Here is a 21,814-nt window from a genome sequence, read left to right as displayed (position 1 = left end):
TGCTATTGGCATTCCAGGCAGATTAAAGTCAATAAAAGACCACTGAAAGGAAATCAAGTTTATTATGATAGAGCGCCGTCTGGGTGAACTCCTCTTGAGCTTGAACAAACATTAGACACTATGTCTTTTTCTTTCTCTCGGACCACCGCTCAAGTCTGCAGCTCTGCATTCATTCACTCCGCTTTCCTTCCTTTAACTATCGTTCACTGCACCGCTAATGGTCAAGGTAATGATAATGTGGTGGTAAAGCAAGACTGAATACGTATCTTTTGCACAATATATTCATCCATATCTGACTAGGCAAAATCCTAGATTGTTTTCTTCTTATTATTGTTATTATTAATGGTATTGATTTTATCCACAAAGAAGAGGTCTGAATTTCCTGGTGAGCTTTAAATCTTTGCACTTTCTGTGCTGCAGTATTAACTTACTGCTTTATGCTACAGCAAATAATTAGCTCTCATCTCTTATGCTCCCCAGGGTTCCTCTTGTCCATCACAAAACCTGAGGCAATGTTACTACCTGAAGGAGAGCAAGGATCCACATGAGGGAACGAAAAAGAAATAAGCTTTTCTCCTCCTGAGAAGACGATTAATGTGCTAATTAAGAATTTACCTTGACTAGACTACTTTAAAGACAAAAGATTAAACTGGTCTCAGAGCTGCACAAAGTCTCAGATTTTGCTATAAAACTGTAGTCACAGAGATCTGACATTTTATGCATTACAGTGATGGCTGTAATTAATATTTGACAAACTTTGTCTTTTATTTGGATCACATACAGCAATTTGGCACATGAATTTCTTTAATACCCATTATATTTTTTATTTATTGGTCTTAGTCAAATTTAGTGACGTTATGATAATTAGGTCATTTATGAAACATTCACTACTACGTAATAACATAAGTGGAGGAAAATGTCTATCAGTAGATTTTAGAGAGGCATTGTAAAATGGATACTCAAATGGGATGAATATTGGTTCAGAAAAATGTTTGTTGTAAGACAATATAACAGTAATCAGAAGCAGAGCAGCACTGTGACTGTAACAACAAAAGAAACAGCCAATACACTAATTGTTCAATTTGCAATCAGCAATACAGTAATGGATTGTGAAATGACCGTGAGTGTCTGTGTCAATGATTGGACATTTAACTAAATGCTGAGCGTGTTTAAAAGACAAAACTTTTTGGTAAATAGATACAAGCAGAGCAAACAAGGACAGGCTGTTATTTATCTTATTTGTTTATCTGGCACACAGACCCTCACTGATGACTATCAAATATTTACCATTCAGCAGATTGTTCGGCTGTGATTTGATCACAAATTCTTGTCACCTCTCACTACTCCCTGTCTACACTGAGGGGCAAAACCATAATGCACTCATCCAATAAAGGCATAAAGAGCAGTTAATGTTTTTGCATGCAAGCGCTTCATACCAAAGCAAAATTTTTTGTCTAAACCATCAGAGAGTACCACATTTTTAGAGTAGAATATTTGAAGCAAGTGGGCAAAATAACACATGCATGGCTGGGTTTAAATGCTAAATTATTGTCATGTTTTCTTTGAGGTACTGTCTGTGGAGAGAGCGAGCAAGCGAGCGAGCGAGAGCGAGAGAAAGAGAGAAAGAGAAAGAGAGAGAGAGCGAGAGAAAGAGAAAGAGAGAGAAAGAGATTCACATATTCTCCGCATTTTTGTGTAGATTTTCTCTCAAGAACATAAAAGTATGCAAGGAATATTCCCACCTAATGCCCAATTTTTAATGATTTTAAGTAGCATTTGAGACTAATACTCCTAACACCAGCATTGTTATTATGATTGACAATCAATTTATTGCACTGTTGGAGAGAAGATAAAAGCAGTGTAAATGTTGGACTTAATATTGTCTCCGATTGCAACAGTCTGTACATTTGTAGTAAGGACGAGTGAAATGCAAATGACTACAAAGAAATGATTTAGAAATTTAACATTAAATCAGGAAGTGAAGTGGGTCTACACACTGCTTAACATGGTCCCCATACTAGCACCACATGATTTTCTGATATAGAGGCCAATTTCCTTCAGAACAGCACAGGGATTTACACAACGGAAAATATTCCCTTTATGTATGGAATTGAAGGTTGTTTTTTTTTTAAAATGATACAGTCCTTTTACAGGACATTTTTCATCAGGATTTGCAAGTAGGCATATTAGTTGAGGAACATTGTGAATAAGACAAAACAAAATGAACTAGACACAACAAAGCTGAAACAAAAAAAAAATGAACGAGACACAACAAGGCAGTCTGGTCCAATCCAAATCCATGGATTCTGAAAATAGAGACAGCTTGGATACAGTGTCATCCCTCTAGTCTGAGTAAATGCTGAGTAAATTCATGCCATTTTGATGGGTCTTGTTCATCATTCTTCTCAGTAAGGAGAATGAGTGCATGATCACTAAAATGGGCTTCACTGCCCATAATAACTTCTCTCTCACTCAATATGGTGTATAAAGTTTTATGTACAAATTTATTCGACAGGTTGAGTTCTTTTCTTTTCTTGCTGTTTTACCCCGTTGCGTCCGTGTTCACAGTTCAATGAGTTGTCCATGATGGAGTTTAGAAAAAGGTCTCCCTACACAGGGGGCATGTGGACTTGTTGCTTGAAGTAAACCACTTATACTAAAAAAAAACAACAAAAAACAAAGTATGCTTATACACAACAAACTGAAAGCACAGGATAAACAATTTACTGTGTGTTTAATGTAAATTTAATGTAAGTGACAGTGTGTGTGTGGGTGATAAGGTGGGATATGATACTTACAAGACAAGCAGAGTGGAATTTCTTCTTACAGGTGCGACAGCCTTTTTTAGGAAGCGAATAGTTGGAACCGTGAATGACTGAGAAGCAGATCATGCAGTCCTCCACTCCCTCAAACCGTTTATCCACGTTGTTCTTCCAAAGAGAGAGACCCTCCATGATACTGCCGTTCTACACAACACACACAGTCACATCCAACTTGTAAGCTAAGTTCCAGGTGTGTTAGGATTTGAGTATAGTTAGTCATATTCAGTGTTGGGCAGTAACATGGTACTAGTAACATGGTACTAGTAACACGTTACTGTAACGCAGTTACTTTTGACAGTAACTAATACTCTAACGCATTACTTTTTAAATAAAGTAACTATCATAGTAATTACCATATGGTGCGTTTGTCTGTTACTTTTTTAAATTAATTCATTTTGGCTGAAGTGTAGCCTACAGACTAACCTGTTTACAGCAGCGACGCATTGTAGGATTGGTGGATGCCAACCACTGTAAACACGAAGACGCCACACTGTGGGTGTGTTTCCGTTTATTCAAGTATGTGCGGCAGTAATGGCGAGTCAAGGCGAGAGCAAGATGAGTTTCTCAAAGTAGACATATGCTCATTATTTCACTTTAGTTGAGCATGAAGACAAAAACCTTTTAGTTAAATGTAAGCTGTGTCTTTCTGGTTCAAAGGTCCTATCTACTGCAATAAACAGCAACTCCAATCTGGAGGTAGAAACTACGTGCCCCGAAGAAGCTAGAAGCTAATCCGGGGTCACTGGACACACTCGAAGTGACTCAAGCCGCTACAGCCAAACAACAGGGACTAGATTTTAAAAACGGACTGTTAGCCAGGGACAGATCAACAAACAGTTTTGTGTTTGTATAGGCCATAACGCATAAAAGGGCATTAATGGGAACGTTCCTTAAAAAAGTAACTAAAAAGTTACTTTTTACAGTAACACGTTACTTTTTGGTGTATGTAATCAACAAAGTAATTGAGTTACTTTTTGAATGAAGTAACTAGTAACTGTAACTAGTTACTATTTCTTAGTAACTAGCACAACACTGGTCATATTGATGGTAGCTCTAGACAGATATGTTTCCTTATAAAAGTAGTTGGCATGCAATGGAAATCAAAATAATAGAGTTTACTTATTTACTTTATTAAAAGGAATTGTCACCTAGATAGATAATATATAATAATCCAATAAATTGTATTTATTTAAGTATAAAACTATGGTAGGGGGTATATTGGCATACAAGAAAAGGAAATTTGTATTCCATTATTATTGAACCAGCTGCACTGACAGGGGTTTCTTTGTTATGCTAATTTGCAAGACTTCATGAACTGAAGTTTACTATTCGTATTTACATTGAAATCTCACCCCTATCTGTTTCTTCCCCATCTTTTGCCACAAAGTCTGAAGTACACAATTGTCTTGAATGACTTTGAATGCTGTAGGATTTCAATTTATCTTCACTGGAAGTATGATGTACAAACATGTCCCAGCATGCCCCTGTGCACAAACCGAGCACCATAAAGACAAGGTTTGCCAAGGATGGAGTGAAAGAACTCTAGCGATCTGCACAGAGTCCTCAACCTCACTGAACACCTTTGGGATGAAATCAGAATGCTGACTGCACTCCAGACCTCTTCACCCAACATTGGTGCCTGACATCTCTAACAAATGAGTAAATCCTCACAAAATGTAGTAGAAAGCATTCTCATATAAATCTAGAATGGGATGCTCAAAATGCACAAGGCTGTGATGGAGAGGTGTCCACAGACTTTTGGTCTAAATAGTTTAAGGTTGGACATGCATGTTGTAAACAATTAAGAAATAATCTACAGTGTCCTTCATTAATCCTTTTCAACATCCAGGTTTGATATTGGAAGTGAATTTGGTGCAAAGCAGGTCGTTGATCTAACCTGGTGTGTAAGGTAGGTGCTGAGCTGCAGCATCCAGTTGCGCCACTGCTGCACTGCGACTCCGACCCTGCGGCCACTCTCCACAATAATAGAGCCCAGAGGGTAGTTCTGGGGCAGCTGGATCACTAGCTCAATAAAAATATCATCCACTGAGTATGTTGCTATCACTTCTCGTGTGGCAGTGCGAGCTTTGACCTGAAAACAAAAACACAAATCGTACTGGTGCACACAGAAGTTCAAACAGACTTTAGGTAGTATTAGCTATTCGGAGTGACATCTGTAATGGAATATGTCCAGGTCTCATCCATCTCCTCCAGAAATATAGAATATAAAACAGGATATATACACACACACACACACACACACACACTCAACATATACTATATATAACAACATGATAATTAATGATATTATGGCATTTATCAGCAGAAAAATAAATCTTAATATAAACTACAGCTCTCATTTTATTAGACATTTAATCAACTTTGGAAATTGTACTTATTCTATGTAATGTTCCCTAGTGAGAAAAAATATGGAAGCAAGGCTGTGATCATTTTATGTTTACTAAATTAATTTCAACATTCTCTGGATATGCATGCAAAATGGTCCTGTGGACTAATACTATATAAACGCACCCATAGATGCTCATAAAACACCATGTTAGCATGAAAAATCTAATTGTATATATTGGACCTGCTTAAAGGTTTTGTCCACTTGTGATCCAAGCCAACAACAGTATTCCAGCTCAGTGAAGTCAAGCCATTTTTAATGCTACCAGCTTTTCTGAATACACTCCTAGCTCAGAGCGCAACCATGGAGAATCAAAGCAGCATTACTGCCAGTGCTATGTTTTATTTAACAGTCTTTTTCTGAGCAGTTGTCTGCAATTCCAAACAAGCCTCCACCAGATGAAGTTTAGCATAAACCATTTCATTGTGTTTGTCACAGCATGCAAAAGCCTGATATCAGCTTTACTGCACTGTGTCTCACCGTCATGCTGTCGAATGTCTGCGTGCTGGACTGCACCGAGGCAATCTCCTGTGCTGATAGCACACTGCTCACATACTTGCTGGTGAATTTATCCACAATGCTAACCACACGCTTCTCCTGACTGTTCCACCACAGACGCACCATGGCAGGCAGGTCCTTCAGAGCACTGTAGTACACAGAGCAGGCCAAGTGTGGAACCTCGAACTGCAAGCTGTCTTTCTCTGTCACACAAGTGAGCACACACACAAAAAAAATTAATGTTTACTCAATTTCAAGATCCAAACATAATGTAATGCTCTATCAAAAGTGCTTATAAGAATCACCTGGAAAAAAACTTCTGTAAACACAGAACATTCACAGTGTTACAGAACAGTATAAGGTTCTTAAATGTTTGCCAGGGACATAGAGACAGTGCACTAAACAAGTGAATGTGTGTGTCTTAGAAAGTAAAGTAAATTACAGCAAGATACGAATGTAGCTCAGCTACATTAAAGATATCCTTCTGAAAAATTAGGCTTAACATTTGACATTTGAGCTATAGCAATGATTCATCTTTTGCTAATTACAAATAATATTGAAATCAAAAAGCCAGGCAAACAATTTCTACTCTTTTTCCTTCCAAATTATCATCTCTAAACCCTAAAATGCTGACTCCAGAAGAAACCACCCCTTAAAAGAACAAGAGAAGTCTTCCTCCAACCAACCAACAAGAGACAAACTTAATTCACTAAATGTATATTGTGTAACTTTTAATACTGCATGGTTGTATATTGTATGGTATATAAAAACATGTTCTGTTAGTCAATAAAATAGTCTAACACTGAGACAGGAAAAGCATGAAGTGTTGGGCTCAATCGTAATATTGGATTACTGTATACAGTTGAGGCCAAAATTATTAGCCCCCTTATGAAATTAGACAAAACTCTTGATTTCTCCATGGAAATGACCATTAACAACAAGTGTTTTATAGTGTGTTTGTTTCCAAAATAACAAAGACAAAATCTCCACTAAGTTTGATTAGGATATTTAATTGAAATAGTGAGTTGAAACAAGAAAGGGCAAAAATGAAACGTCCAAAATTATTAGCCCCCGGTCATTAATAGTCAATAGTGAACCCTTTCTGAGCCACAACTGACAACAACCTCTTAGAGTAGTTCTTTACTAGGTTGGCACAGGTTTCCTGAGGGATTTTAGCCCATTCTTCCATTGCAAATTGCTCCAGCTGGTCCAAATTACGTGGTTTCCGAGCATGGACATTCACTTTGAGCACTCGCCACAGATTCTCAATAGGATTGAGGTCTGGGCTCTGTGCGGGCCACTCCAGGACCTTTGTTTTGGTATCCTTCAGGAACTGTTGGACCAATTTCGATGTATGCTTTGGGTCATTGTCTTGTTGGAAGACCCAGCGACGACCTAAGGCTAGACTACGAGCAGATTTCTGCATATTATCCCTCAAAATGTCAACATAATTTTCTTTTTTCATGATGCCATGCACCCGAACAAGGCTCCCTGTGCCTGAAGCTGCAAAACAGCCCCACAGCATGATGCTCCCACCACCATGTTTAACTGTGGGAACTGTGTTCTTAGGGTTGAAGGCCTCACCCTTTCTTCGCCAAACATAAGCAACATCCATGTGCCCAAACAGTTCCAGTTTAGTCTCATCAGACCAAAGCACAGACTCCCAAAACTCATCTTTACCTTTCAAATGTTCACGGGCAAACCTCAGTCTAGCTGTGATGTGCCGCTGTTTGAGTAAAGGGGCCCTGAAGGGTTCGATGGCCCTGAAGCCCACCACGATGAAGAGCCCTCACAACTGTGTTCCTTGAAACATCAACTCCAGAAGAGGCCAGGTCAGCAACAATCATCTTGGCAGATGTCTGGGGCATCTTGCTGATATCTCTGACTATTTTCCTCTCCAGGGTTCTTGAAATCTTGCGCTTACGACCACGCCCAGGTTTGTTTCTTACAGAATTTGTCTCCTTGTACTTGGCAATGATGCAACGTACGGCGGTTCTAGACACTGTGAAAAGCTTGGAAATGGCAGTATAGCCTTCCCCCTTATCATGAGCCTCCACTATCTTCTTTCTGAGCTCAAGACTGATTTCTTTGTCTTTGGCATGGTGAGTAAAAGTAGTCTCTCCCAATAATGTGTTCAAGTGCCCTGTTCCTTGGAGTCCTTTAATGCTGATTGAATGCCCAGGTGTTGTTAGGAAGCCAATTGACTGCACAGGTGTGGTTTGAAAGCTGATTGATTAATTAGGTGTGTTTTGAAAGCTGATTGATTAATTGGGTGTGTTTTGAAACCAAATATTCACAAGGGGCTAATATTTTTGACCACCCCATTTTCACTATATTTGATTATAAAGCAAGCCTAAAAATGTATTTTATATTCCAAAATGTACCAAAAGCTACTAAATAGCACTGGCGAATGTTTGATTATATCAAGTTTTATCAATGCTGCAAACATTGGAAAGATCTTTAGGAAAATGTTCCAAAATTCCTGGGGGGCTAATAATTTTGGCCTCAACTGTATGTGCTGTCTCCATATCCATATTTGTTCTCTGGTTTCCTTCTACCTCCTACAAACATGAACTGGCAACCCGTCCAGGGTGTATTCCTTCCCAAGATAGATCCCATTTACTGAAGCTGAATGAATGACCGAATGAGCTCTTATAGAATAAGCTATTGGATATAAAATGTAGTGACGCTATCACTGTGCTAGCGGAAATGTATTTAAGCTAATAGCTTTACTACGTGAAGTGACACTACAACCAGACACTGCTGCTATGATTAGATGAATGCTTTTGATGAGAGACTCTTAAGATGCAGAGCTGAAGCTCTTGCTCGTTTTCACCCGTCCATACATCACTGCTGGTTGATTGCGGCGGACTAAGGAGCACTTTCTAAAAATGGCCACCCTACGTTCCCTTCAAAATGTTTTTCTGACCTTTCTGGGGTTTGTGAAGGAGAGTTGAAACCAGCTATAAATTCTATATGGCTCTATTTGCGAGGAGTGCAAAGGAGAGGCCTGAACATGGAAAATGGACTTACGATGCAGGGAGAGAGAAAGGCTCTCAGTAAAGAAGCTTTTAGGGTCCCTGCTGGCTGTTTCTGTTAGTTGTCCAGGCAGTGCTGGGTTCTCCGGCATGAGTCGAAACAGGTGCGGCAGCAGCTTATGCAGTGAACGAGTCTTCTTTAAATGCAGGCAGTATTGAACACGCAGCTGTAACACAACATCATCCCAAGAGAATAAGTAAACCCACTTGCAACCATGTTAATTAGAGAAGCACATAAATGCTCATATGCTTAAAATGCAAATGCAAATCTGTGCTTGACCAAAAGAGAAAAAAAAACCCTTGTGAAACTGACAAAAGAAAACTCGCTGTGCTACAAAGTGTGACAGACGCTATACCTGGGAAGGTGAAGCATTAAAGAAGACGAGAAGAAGTTTCCAGGCCAACAGATATCCCAGGATGCAACAGTGCTCCATACTGAGAGGTTGCACAACAGCAAACTCGCCCACTTGTACACTACCCAAAATATTCTCCACCAGCTCCTCCGTAGCTGTGAGTATACTCATAACTGCAGCCGGCGGAGACCTGCAGAACAAAAGAACGTAGAGTTGTTTCACATTGATTTTGTTCTCCTGCTCTCTGTATAAACACAACCCTTGGGATATCTTTTGATTAATGTGTTGTTTTCAGTTATAGACTGTTTAAAAGAACTCAAAGTTCAATTAGATTTTTTAACATGCATACTTCACTATAGGATAATCATTATTCTCGTAGCTTTGCGACTTTTGATTTCGTTTTAAAAAGGTCACGTCAATGCAAAACATTAAAATGCAAAACAACGCAAATATAAAAGGTCGTCATTGTTTTTACCGGTTCAAGAGCTGGTCCACACTAATTCATATTGTAACAGTGTGACATGTTTTTTTGTGACTGTGTACAGGGGCAATCTTACAAGGACTGCTCTTCTTCATCCTCTTCATCAGATTTGGTGCTGCCATTTTCATTGTCGCTTTCTGGTAGTGAAGGCATTATCCTGAAAAAACACAAATATTTTTTTATTTTAAAAAAAAACAAAAAAAAAAAACACATCTTGAACTGGCTCCATTAAAACGTGCTTATTTTTTATTTTTTTGCTTATAATATATGCTTTATTTCATTTTCCTTGTCTTACTTGTGCAGAATGTTGTAGGCAGCCAGCTGCAGCGGCCGGCTCTTGAACAGCAGCAGCGGTGTGAGTGTGTTCAGCAGCGTCTGCAGGGCATCAGGCAGGTTGCTCCTCTGGTCGGCAATAAACCGAGCTGGGAGTTTGTTGTGTATGAGTAGCTGGATGGGAATATACCGGAGAGCTTCACCCAGCCCCTCCACCACAGCCACTGGGAACGTTGCTTCATCTGGCTCAGAAAACTCCGCTACAATAAACCAAACACAATTCTCAGATTTACTCAGGTATTAATGCTCGAGGCATTAAAGAATCTGCTTTGCAACAGTATCTGAATGTTACGTCTAAGGCCAGCAAGCATGAGGATGAACAAAAATAAATAAATTTGCATAGATGAGGCTAAGCAGCACTAAAACACACCATGTGTTCAGTACTCAAGCTATTCATAGAAATGATAGCTGTTTAGATTGCTAGTTTAAGCCAAGTGTCGGAATAAATTGCAGCCTCATCAGGGGTTATGATGAATAAAATAAATAAATAAATAAATAAATAAAACTAAGTCTCTAAATAATAAGTCTCCCAAAACTTGTTTTAAATATCAATAGTTGTTTTAATTGCTTACTCCATAATGCATTATAAATAACTTTAAATGCTAGTTCTATAAAAATGTCAAATAACAGAAGTAAGGCTAAACTTTTACCCACACAAATAAATCCAGATTATAGGAATATACAAATTGTAAAGATACCCAATAGTAAGAATCCCACCATCTTCCCCATGACCACTATTTGCTGGAATATTGCCTCTTATATTTATGATGAACTAACTCTGGTTGGTTACATGTCCCTTTCATTTATTTTTTTTCCCTTTATCCATTTTCTACCCAGTACCTACCCTTTACTACCAGTCCACAGCTTCCATCTGTAAATCCTAACACGTGCAGTGACTGAAACATGTGACCCTTTTTTTTTATATATATAACTAGCGTATATACAAAGAACAAGCCTTTCATTGAGGATATACTGATTTCCTTCTTTCTTATACTTAACCTCACAGATGCTCAGCAAGTCACCAATCCACATTTCCCAAATCCTGACCAGGCCTGCCTGCTATGTTTGCTAATAAAAGCAACTAGATGTAAAGCAAACCACCAAAAGAAGCGAACATGAATTCACGTCATTACATCTTGTTTGCTCTTGAATCGTCTTAGATAAACTTATTTTGTCTGCCACAATCTACCAGTTTAATTACAAAATAAAATACATAATACCAACTACAGAAAGTGTGGTTTTGTGATTTTACACTCCGCTTGTGTGCAAGTTGAAAAATAAAGCGGAGCTGAAGTGTAAAATAAAGGCAGCATGAGGCACAGGCTTGAATTTGACATAGCTCTATCATGCCTCTGACTCAGCAGATGTGGACTGAAGCTTGTTAAAATGGAATTGAATGAGGTTTATCTTGAACCTTGACGCGACATAGACAACATCAACCGGTCTCTAGTAAATATTTTATAAATTGTAGAGCGACCTTCGTACTTCATACAAAATCAATAAAAATATGATGATGGTTGCAGCCATCATGTTGACGGGACGTAGAAACCAGATAAGTTGTAAATAAAGCGAGACTCACCAGGAATCTTGATCAACAGAGGCAGCAGCAGATTGTGGATTCCCTCCATGAAGAACTCCTGCCATTCAAAGCTGAGATCAGGAGGCAGCTGCTCCATTACACCAGCAGGTGGTGCTGTGAAGAACTCATTCAGTGTGACAATCAGCTCGCTGTTAGCCTGCACAAACTGTTGCACACAAGGGTTCCAGAATGCCCTGCTGCACTCACTGGCAGTCTATGGACACACACACACACAGACACACACACACACACAAAGTTTACTCTCTAAAATAAACAATGACAAAACAACTATTAGCAACTAGCAAACAAGGAGCATCTTACCTCCAGCCAGGCCAGCATAGAGCAGAGAAGGAAGTCCCAATGAGTGCTGCCGAGGACTGTGGGAGAATGTTTCACCATCCAAGACAGGAAACGCATCATCTCTACAGGCAGGGCAAGCTGTTCAGCAGTTGCATTCCCGAGGTCACTGATGATAAACAGATGAGAAACAGGTTCAGGAATGAAGACAAATAAATAGATCCATGTTTCCCAAGCCAAATGATGAAGTCTTATACCATATCTTTAAATGTCATGCTCTTGTGAAATTATGAAAACCTATTGAACAAAGGGTCACTCAGTAATAGTCGAAAACTGATTATGGCGGATACCATGACATCAATTGAAAAAGGAAGCTTGAATCTTTGCTTCACAAGCAGCTTGACCATTTTGTTATGTTGCAAAATGATGTCACAGCAGCATGATAGGAGACAGCATGTGTCTTCCTTATACTTTATGTATATAATAATAATAGTACAGTATCATTCATTACACCGGGCAGGAAACATTTCCGCAGATACACAAACGCAGATTATACACAGATACACAAACCTGTTAAAGAGAAACCATTCCTCTTTGCTGTTCCGCCATTCGAGCATGGTGGCCATAACCGCCAGCAGAATCTCATCTTCAACAGGAGTTTCAGACTGCAGGCAACAGTCCAACACTGCTAGACAAGCCCAAACACCTAAACACAATACAATCTTTTGTTAACAGCAATTTTGACAACTAATAAAAGGTTCAGGCACGGTGGCTTAGTGGTTAGCACCTTCGCCTCACACCTCCAGGGTTGGGGTTCGATTCCCACCTCCACCTTGTGTGTGTGGAGTTTGCATGTTCTCCCCGTGCCTCGGGGGTTTCCTCCGGGTACTCCGGTTTCCTCCCCCAGTCCAAAGACATGCATGGTAGGTTGATTGGCATCTCTGGAAAAATTGTCCCTAGTGTGTGATTGCGTGAGTGAATGCGAGTGTGTGTGTGCCCTGTGATGGGTTGGCACTCCGTCCAGGGTGTATCCTGCCTTGATGCCCAATGACGCCTGAGATAGGCACAGGATCCCCGTGACCCGAGGTAGTTCGGATAAGCGGTAGAAGATGAATGAATGAATAAAAGGTTCATTTCTGCTGAAATGCACTAGAATAAATTGTGAATTACTAATTCAATTAAAACAATAAATCTAATTTAAACTCTTGGCTTGTTAAGAAACACAGAAGATGGAAATATGTTAATTTTGTGTTCAGCATTATTTAGGTTAACCGTCCATGATTGCCATGATGGAAGGTTCAGCATTATTTAGGTTAACCGTCCATGATTGCCATGATGGATAATGTACTGCACTGGCAACCCTATACTATAAAAAGACATGGCTATAGACGCAGAAGGACAAATGCAAATTAAGTAGTTGGAATTCATAGCAGAGTCATGCTGTCTTTCATATACACACAGTGTTCATTTTATAGCAACGCCATCAATGTACAGCTGCAGATCAACGCAATTATCCAATCAGCTATTCTTGCAGCAGCAGTGCAATGCATAACATTACAAAAGATGCAGGTCAAGAGCGTCAGATAATGTTCATTGGATTCAGGGAAAATGTGATTTCTGTAGACAGAAATGCCTCACTGATAAGAGAGGTTTAAGGAAAATGGCCAGACTGGGTAGAGCCAACAGGACAGCTTTAACTCAGCTACTGTTTATGACCGTGGTAAGCAAAAGAAATATCTCAGAACACACGTGTTGAACCTTGAGTTGGATGGGCTACAGAATCAGATCACCACATCATGATGTCAGCTAAGAACAGGAATCGGAGTTTACAGGCTCACTGAAACTGGACAGCTGAAGATTGGAAAAAGACCAATTACCAGAGAAGATTGGAAAAAGTTTTGGAAGATTGGAAAAAGGGGCATGTGATTGTTTTCCAATATTTTACTGTTCACTTTAAGATCAAGTTGTATTGAAGTCACATTTTCCCTCCATTCTCATGTCTGATGTAAACATTAACTTAACTTCATCTGCATGATATTATGTACTGAACTACTACTGCCATATGACTTGTAGGTGTGAAGGTCTTCCTAATAAACCTAATAAATGGTGAGTGTATATAGTGTATGGAGTCATGCAACGACAACATGTGCTAAACCTCATCTGCATTCTTTCTGCATATAAATAATAATATGATTAATATGCCTTTAATTCCACCATTCTAAGTGAATGGATAAAAGTCCTAGACATTTGGATGGCAAAGAGCTGCTTCGGTGTGTAAACAAAAGCTTTTTTAAATAAAAGTGCAAAATCATTCTTCTTACTTTGAGCACAGTCTTGCGCTTTCTCCTGCCAGTTGAGTAATTCAGAAATGGACAGAGTGATTAGTGCTTCTCTCTCTGTAGTATTCATATACGGACACAGCACATGGATAGTGCTCACATTCTGCTCTGAGAGAGGGTAGAAACTGACACAAACAGGAGGGAAAAAACATCAACTTTAATGGTGCTGTTTTTAGGCTGAAGAAATAAAATGTGACCACAAAATACTCCTATAAAGAAAGCCTTGACATCTGTTGGCCTTTATTAAGGCACTTAACCTTAACACCTTTTCCTAACAGTGAAAGAGAACAACCAGTAACAAGTGCACCATTTTTTATAGATACACTATTTCTATTTTGCACTGTATTGCTGCACCTTAAGACAACCACGTGGCGCAAAAAAAAAAAAAAAATCACTTCACTTGAAATGTTAGAAATGTGCACATCGACAAAAGCTCTGTAAATTATGCAACAAAAAATTAGATATTGCCATATAATCATCTCACAATAAAGGCAGCTCACACCAATAGAGGTGAATATATTTATGTAATCGCAACTTTACAGTTTTCTATTTGTACATCATTTTGCAGTTGGTATTGATTTTCCATTGTTTCAATATTATGGATATGTTGTGCAGCGTTATGACAAAATCCCAGTAAAGTCAATTTCAGTTCCCAGTTTGTTCCACTACAAAATATGGAAATAAAGGAGGGTAGAACATTGTACGCAGTTCATATGTTTGTACAAAATGATGGAACTACAAGCAGATACATGAACATATTCAATTTGATGATGGGCTCAAAGTTGCAGCTTAACCAAACATCATCTGTTTGGTAATGACCAGATATGAAGCCAAATAATACCATTAATGTGCAGTCACACTGGTTAAAATTCAAACTTAGCATTGGGGTATCAAATTAAAAGCATTGCAGGATGGTCATAGAGTGACTTTTACACGTAGATAACACAGAAGTGCATTGAAAATTGTGCCACTGAGGCAAAGTGGTTTATCTTATAAATCATGAACAAAGATTAAATTGTGAGGGTATTCATTTGGAACATAAATGTCAATTTAATTATAAGGGAATGTGGTAGCATAATGGTTAAAGTGCTGGAACACTAATTGGAAGGTTAGGAGTTCAAATCCCAGGTCCACCAAGCTGCCACTTTTGGGGTCTTTGTAGGATATATTAAAAAAAAATTTTTAATTCATTTTTATTATTAGTCGTGTTCAAAAGTTAAGGAACATTTGTGGTAACCATTTATGAAAAGCTAAAGCACATTTCCTCAAACCTTTGGTACTTTTCTTACCTTTCCACATTATCATAGAGACTCGTGATGTGACTTTCAACCGATTTGCTATTCTGAATATAGTTTGCCAAAGTCAGTGACCAGAGGGCACCCTCTTTTCTGGACCTGCAACACCACCAAAAACAGACCCTTGGATTAATTGCAGTCATTAAAAATAAATCTGGTACATTTGCAATCTGGGAAGGTCATTCTAACATGCATCTAAACATGGATATTAGTAATTAATGACAAACTAATTACAAAATAATCAATGTGGTGGAATTTAAGCAGATTAGAATTGGGGCATAGATAAATGGGTTCACCTTGCGAAGAGGTTTTCCAAAACGGCACAACTGTTTGAATGCACTTTCTGAACTATGTCCCAGTCTTGAAGAATTTTGTGATATTCAGACACCAACGGAGAGCAATGTTCCATCTCTTCACACCACTGCAGTGCGTAGAGAATTTCTGCTGCTAAACATAAGAAATGCATTCAAACCAGACACCAAAGTTGTAATAAAATGTATAGTTTTCATTCCAATGTGTTTAGAAGCACCTTTCATACCTTAATCTCCTTACATTCTTTACATGCATTATGTATGTTCATTATTTTTTAGCTCCCTATATTTTTTTATATTGTATTAGTTGTTCATGCATCACCTTTGTGTCCAGGATCAGAAAGCTCGACAGCGTCTGTCTCCTCCTGCTGCTCATGAGCTGACACTGCACTGAAGATGATCTTACCCAGCAGAGCACTGGCACACAGGTGTGCAGGGAGTGTCTTTAAAGCCTTGACCTTCCACACCTCCATGCCAGGATTCATGCAAATTGTTTTAAAGCGTCCATACAGCAAAGGCCGCTTCACCCACTGCAATTCAGGTACGTTAGAGGTATAACATTTGACCGTTTTAACTGCTTTTTAGATAGAAGTCGAAAGTTCAAGGCATAACAGTGTACAATTTGGATATTTAGTACATAGTCTGATTTTCAATAGCCAAATTGCTTCAATCAACATACCACTGTCCTGGGTCGTTATTTCAATTTTTAAAGGCTTGGCTTAGGTTAATCAACCTCACAAAAATCTCTGGCTGTATTACAAGTGGAAACCAGCCAAGTGGCGGTGTACCTGAGGTGGTAGGGCTTCTCTAAGCTCGGCCCACTCCTCACTTGTTGGAGTAAGGCAGCAGATGAACTGAGACAGCAGAGAGCCGGTTGTCTGAGCAGAAGCTAAAGTGTCAGTTAAGCTCTGCACCGCCTGTACCAGAACCTGCAGACTGCAAACAGCACACACATGATCACACTTTACATTGAAACAACAATAAATAATAAAAGTGAGATCAATTTTCTCATGAACCTGTGTATAAATTTGTGCTGTATAAGATGAGTAATAACAAAACGTTATGCTGATCTATAGGCATGGCATAGGTTTAAGCTTTTCTAGGAAAAAAAAAACCCATTTGTTCTATTCGTAGCAATCTGGGAAAAAACCCACCAAACTGGTATCTAGCTATACCATATTGCCAACAGTTTTGGAACGTCTGCCTTTACATTCACATGAACTTTAATGACATCCTATTCTTAATCCATAGGGTTTAATATGGCATTGGCCCACCCTTTGCAGCTATAACAGCTACAACTCTTCTGGGAAGGCTTTCCGCAAAGTTTAGGAGTGTGTTTATGGGAATTTTTTACCATTTTCCCTAGAAGCGCATTTGTGAGGTCAACACTGATGTTGGAGGAAAAGACCTGGCTCACAGTCTTCGACAGCTCTAATTCATCCCAATGGTGTTCTCTCAGGCTGAGGTACAGGCCAGGCAAGTTCCTCCACAACAAACTCACTCATCCATGTCTTTATTGACCTTGCTTTGTTCACTGGTGTGCAGTCATGTTTGGACAATCTGAAGGCCACACAAAGTTTAAATGTCTGTATCTATTGACTCTGCAGAAAGTTGGTATCTTCTGCGCACTGTGCACCTGTGGCCTAACATTTTGTGTTGAGTTGCTGTTGTTCCCAATTGCTTCCACTTTGTTATAATACCACTAACAGTTAAGCATGTAATATTTAGTAGTGAGGAAATTTCATGAATGGACTGCACGGGTGGCCACCTACCATGGTACCATGCTGGGATTCACTGAACTCCTGAGAGCAACCCATTCTTTAACAAATGTTTGTAGAAGCAGTCTGCATGCCTAGGTGCTTGATTTTACATTCCTGTGGCCATGGAAGTGATGCGAACACCTGAATTGAATGATTTTTCAGGGGTGTCCCAAAACTTTTGGCAACATGATGTAACTAGCTAAATCATAGTACACTTTTACACTACATTTTAAGATACTATAAATACATTTCAGTAAAAAACTAAAATCTGAGCTAGGCTCTTCTTACAAAGTAAAGCCTCTCTTCATTTTTGGGAATAAGCAGTCTTTAAAACTGCAGTATTGAAATATGGTTGATATACGAGCAAAAAGAAAATCTATATTTCAGCCCATTTAAAAAACTAAATATAGTATGCAATTTTACGCAGTTAAGGATTAACAGAGGCCACTGCACATATAACTCCAGGGCTTAAAGAGAGAACTGATGGAGTGTGTTACCTTTTCACATTGAGAGTAGAGGTGAGTAGTTGGTTTTTAACCCACACTGCCGCACTGTGGAGGATGGTACCCTTTGTTACACCTGCCCCCAGGTGCGTAACCAATGACTGAACCCCAGCTGTGTATGCATGTTTCAGCTTCTCCCTCAGAGGGTCTGACACACAAACGTTGAGCATGTTAAGCAGTACTAGCTTATGAAATAACTATAAACACACACTGAGGAACTGGTCTTTGTTGTTTTTTTCGTCAAAAACGTCAAAACAGAATTTACACGCAGACGTATGTTTTATATGCGTCGGACAAATAGGCTACATGGATAATAGCAAGCAGAGTTTTCACAATGTAGAAAAGACAGGGCAGGAATATAGATAAGATCAATTTTACTTTAAAATACAAGCAAGCAAAAGTCCCAAAGAAGTCTATTTCAGTTCCACGTTATAACACTACAAAATACGGAAAAGAAAAAAATATCTGTGTTTTACTGTAATACAGAACATCTAATCACAATTTTTTTTTTTTTTAGATTTTATGGCATTGTTTTTATCTTCAATCGTCATATTTCAAAGGGTTGCATGCAGCAAATAGGCCAAAACCATGTCTACATTTAGCAGATAAAATAAACTAGAAGAGAGTTACCTGAAAGGTGAGTTAGCATCTGATCCTGAGCACAAAGCTGGAAAATAGTGAGCAGCAGCTCCACAGCAGCAGCCAGCAGTAAACAGCCCTTTAATGATGAGAAGAAGTTAAATGCTACATCAGATATAAAGGAGACCAGGGGTTCCATGTTGCCAGCATCAGACATGCCCTTCGCCTCGGACAGTGTAGCACGAAGCCTCTCAATGATCTGTTCTACGTACACCTTTCCTATTAGGGGCTCTGGTGGAGAGAAAACAGGACAATAAGTTAAACTACGAGTTACAAGACCTATATATTATTTACTGTAGTTATGCACAGAAATTTCAAGTTAGAAAACATTATTAGCACATCAACATGCATATGAGGTCCCAGATAAAGAGATATAGAGTAAAGCATTAGTTACATACAAGCATAATGATAACTCGGTGTACATTTTTGTCTGCGTGCATTTACCATCATCATGTTGTTGGGATAGTGCCAGACTAATGAGCCGCCAGCTGTGGTTATCTTGATCCAAGGTAGGTGACGCAGAGGGAGAACCTTTCAGCCCCAAAGCACACAGCTCACTAGCCAGTCTAACCACACGCTCACCTAAAACAGACCCTCTGAACCATCCTACACATACCTCCAAACACCCAGCATCAGCACATGCCTGACACACACAATAAAATCATATTGTCATCATCAGTCAAATCAATGGTAAAAATGTGAAACAGCAATAGATGCATATACTGTGATATGATATATTCTATAACCATGATATAACCTGATATATCCCACCCTACACTCTACTACCCTGTCTCAACATACCTTTTCAATTATCTGCAGAATAACACCCCATTTTAAGTCCACCTACACAGAGAGAAAAAACAAAGAAAGAAAAAAAAAAAAACACATGAGAAAAGTGCCTTTCGGAGTAGATTCACTAGAAATTACAGCATAAGGCCAAAAGTATGTGGACACCAGACCATGAAAGCTGACCGTTCTGAACTCCTATTCTTAATCTAGGAAGGCTTTCTAATGAAATTTGGATCGTGACTGTAGTGATTTTCCAAAATGTAGCCACAAAAGCATACAAAGACCAGCTATACAATTGTGTGCTTCCAAATTCCGAAGAAAACAAATATGGGTGTAATGGTCGAGTGTCCACATACTTTTGGCCACATGGTATAATTAGGTGGACTGGATGTCTTACGGTGATGTGGTTGAGTACAAGAGTCTGCTCTGTGTTTGAGCCACAGCATTGCAAACAACTGAACAACATGTCCACAAGGAAGTCTGTGTCTTTCCTGTCGTCCTGCTCGAGCCAAACCATCACCCTCTGCAGGAGGAACTGGATGCCTGGATTTTCTGTCAACTCAGTCCCCAATTCCGCCTCTGTCTTCCCATCATCTGGTATGAGCAGCCCTTGGAAAACTTCGGCCTTTGGGAAAGCCTGCAGCAATAAAGCCAGGAAGCGCAGGTGCCTTTCTGAGTCACGCTCACTCACATACACCATGTTCAGTTCAGCCAGCTGGCAGACCAGCTCCAACAGGTGGCTGCTCCTCAGGGGAGAATTCTGCTGCTTCTCCTGCCTCTTTAAGGTCTCCATGTCTGGAGTTTGGCTCAGGTTTTCCTCTGCATGCACTTTCACCTCTTCCTCAGAGAAGCATACCTTAACAGATTTCTTTTTCTTCCCTTGTTTGGTGCAATAGCTGTCTGGATTCTGCATGATCTGCAATAGTGAAGCAATGCCTTGCAACACCACCTGCTCAACCTGCTGCTCCTCACGATCCACATATTGTACACAGATGCAGCCTAAACCCTCCCAGAAATCTGACAGAAGTCTGAGGAAAGTGGTGGCCTCGTTTCCCACTGCACGCTTCTCCCATGAGACTAGCATCTCTGTGATCTCAGGGAACAGAGGCCCGCTTTGCAATGCTTGGCTTCCAAGGGCTTTGTCTATCAAAGGGATAAGCTACAAAATGAGAGGTGAAAGAAAAAAAAAGCAGAGGTGAGAAAGAGAAGCAACCAAAGCTGTTATGCTGTATGAAAAGATAACAATGGAGACACTGTTTATCGGTGTAAATTACAAAAAGGCAAAAAATTAAACAGCTTCACCAATTCTGCAATTAATATATAAACAAAGACAATAAAAGCCTATTTCATAAAAAAATTCAATTAACGCTTTCAAAACAGCATTTGATCAATCATACCTTAGCAACTGTATGTATGGAGTAAAAAAAAGCTACTAGCTACCTAATTTTGCTAAAACATCTGCAAAAATTCACATGCTCAAGCTACAGACGAATGCTAATGCTAAACTTTTGTTTTAGTCTTTTTTTAACTTATATACCAAACACTAATTATTATGATTTTTTCTTTACCCCCTTCTAAAAATCTTTTTTTTAGATACATACAAAAATAACTTTACATAATCTATATTCTAGGCTTGCCATTGGAAGCTTCATAGCTAATTAGACTCGAAACCTTTGCACAATGCAACTTAAAACAGAAGTCTAAGTAAAATCAAGCAAAGATTCAGCCGAATGTAAGGTCTGCTCTAAAGCCACTCACTTGCTCTGAGAGGAGCATGTTCTGTATGGCTCGCTGCTCCGGATCCTCTCCCACGTTCTGTAGCAGAAGAAAACGAAGGGACTCCATGGTAGCAAAGACAATGGCTGCTCTTTCTGATGGGCTGACTAATGCACGCTCACTGGAAAGACTAGAGCAAACATCAAACAATGAGCAAGGACAGGTAATGTATTCAGTGTTGTATAAAGTACTTGAAAGCAATACTTGAGTAAAAGTATCGTACTAGAAAAAGACTTTGGTAGAGGTGAAAGTTACCTTTTAGAATATTACTCAAGTAAAAGTCTTAAAGTATCTGATATATACTGTACTTAAGTATCAAAAGTAATTTTCTGATATTTAATGTACTTAAGTATTTGAAATAAAAGTAAAAAGTAAAATTTCAGTGATTTTCGGTAGGCATAAGATCAGGGGTGGTTCTAGGATTTCACCTTTAGGGGGTTTAGCCCTCAGTGAGAATTTAAAACAAGAAGAGTTTTATATTATATGACTACATAGTAAGCCAAAAGTTATGCTATTATTAAATGGCAAAAGTGGACACCAAAATTTTATGCATGATGTAATGATGCCAGTCTTGAATAAAATCAGTTCATGTAT

At 39.1% G+C, this 21,814-nt stretch overlaps 1 protein-coding gene across 2 annotated transcripts in view; it reads right to left on the bottom strand.

Annotated features, from left to right (window-relative positions):
• Window positions 1-740: 740 nt before the first annotated feature.
• The window catches only part of ltn1 (listerin E3 ubiquitin protein ligase 1), a 27,023-nt gene continuing 5,949 nt past the window's right edge, over window positions 741-21,814 (bottom strand). Inside the window, exons 9-30 of one of the 2 annotated variants that reach the window (XM_060896754.1) lie at window positions 21,203-21,350; window positions 19,842-20,603; window positions 19,457-19,498; window positions 19,100-19,298; window positions 18,647-18,886; window positions 18,011-18,164; window positions 16,542-16,689; window positions 16,076-16,283; window positions 15,739-15,889; window positions 15,437-15,541; window positions 14,130-14,272; window positions 12,379-12,514; window positions 11,833-11,977; window positions 11,512-11,725; window positions 9,895-10,132; window positions 9,676-9,756; window positions 9,122-9,308; window positions 8,761-8,932; window positions 5,710-5,930; window positions 4,720-4,914; window positions 2,799-2,966; window positions 741-2,656 (exon numbers count right to left, since the gene is read on the bottom strand). In XM_060896754.1, coding sequence (XP_060752737.1) covers window positions 2,594-2,656; window positions 2,799-2,966; window positions 4,720-4,914; window positions 5,710-5,930; window positions 8,761-8,932; window positions 9,122-9,308; window positions 9,676-9,756; window positions 9,895-10,132; window positions 11,512-11,725; window positions 11,833-11,977; window positions 12,379-12,514; window positions 14,130-14,272; window positions 15,437-15,541; window positions 15,739-15,889; window positions 16,076-16,283; window positions 16,542-16,689; window positions 18,011-18,164; window positions 18,647-18,886; window positions 19,100-19,298; window positions 19,457-19,498; window positions 19,842-20,603; window positions 21,203-21,350 — 4,120 coding nt within the window. In that variant the 3' untranslated portion in view covers window positions 741-2,593. The remainder of the gene's footprint in view (window positions 2,657-2,798; window positions 2,967-4,719; window positions 4,915-5,709; window positions 5,931-8,760; window positions 8,933-9,121; window positions 9,309-9,675; window positions 9,757-9,894; window positions 10,133-11,511; window positions 11,726-11,832; window positions 11,978-12,378; window positions 12,515-14,129; window positions 14,273-15,436; window positions 15,542-15,738; window positions 15,890-16,075; window positions 16,284-16,541; window positions 16,690-18,010; window positions 18,165-18,646; window positions 18,887-19,099; window positions 19,299-19,456; window positions 19,499-19,841; window positions 20,604-21,202; window positions 21,351-21,814) is intronic. The other variant, XM_060896755.1, reaches the window with a different exon arrangement.

Source organism: Tachysurus vachellii, chromosome 20 (genome assembly GCF_030014155.1).
Source record: "Tachysurus vachellii isolate PV-2020 chromosome 20, HZAU_Pvac_v1, whole genome shotgun sequence".
Taxonomy (NCBI): domain Eukaryota; kingdom Metazoa; phylum Chordata; class Actinopteri; order Siluriformes; family Bagridae; genus Tachysurus; species Tachysurus vachellii.
This window is presented reverse-complemented; position numbering and strand designations above follow the sequence as displayed.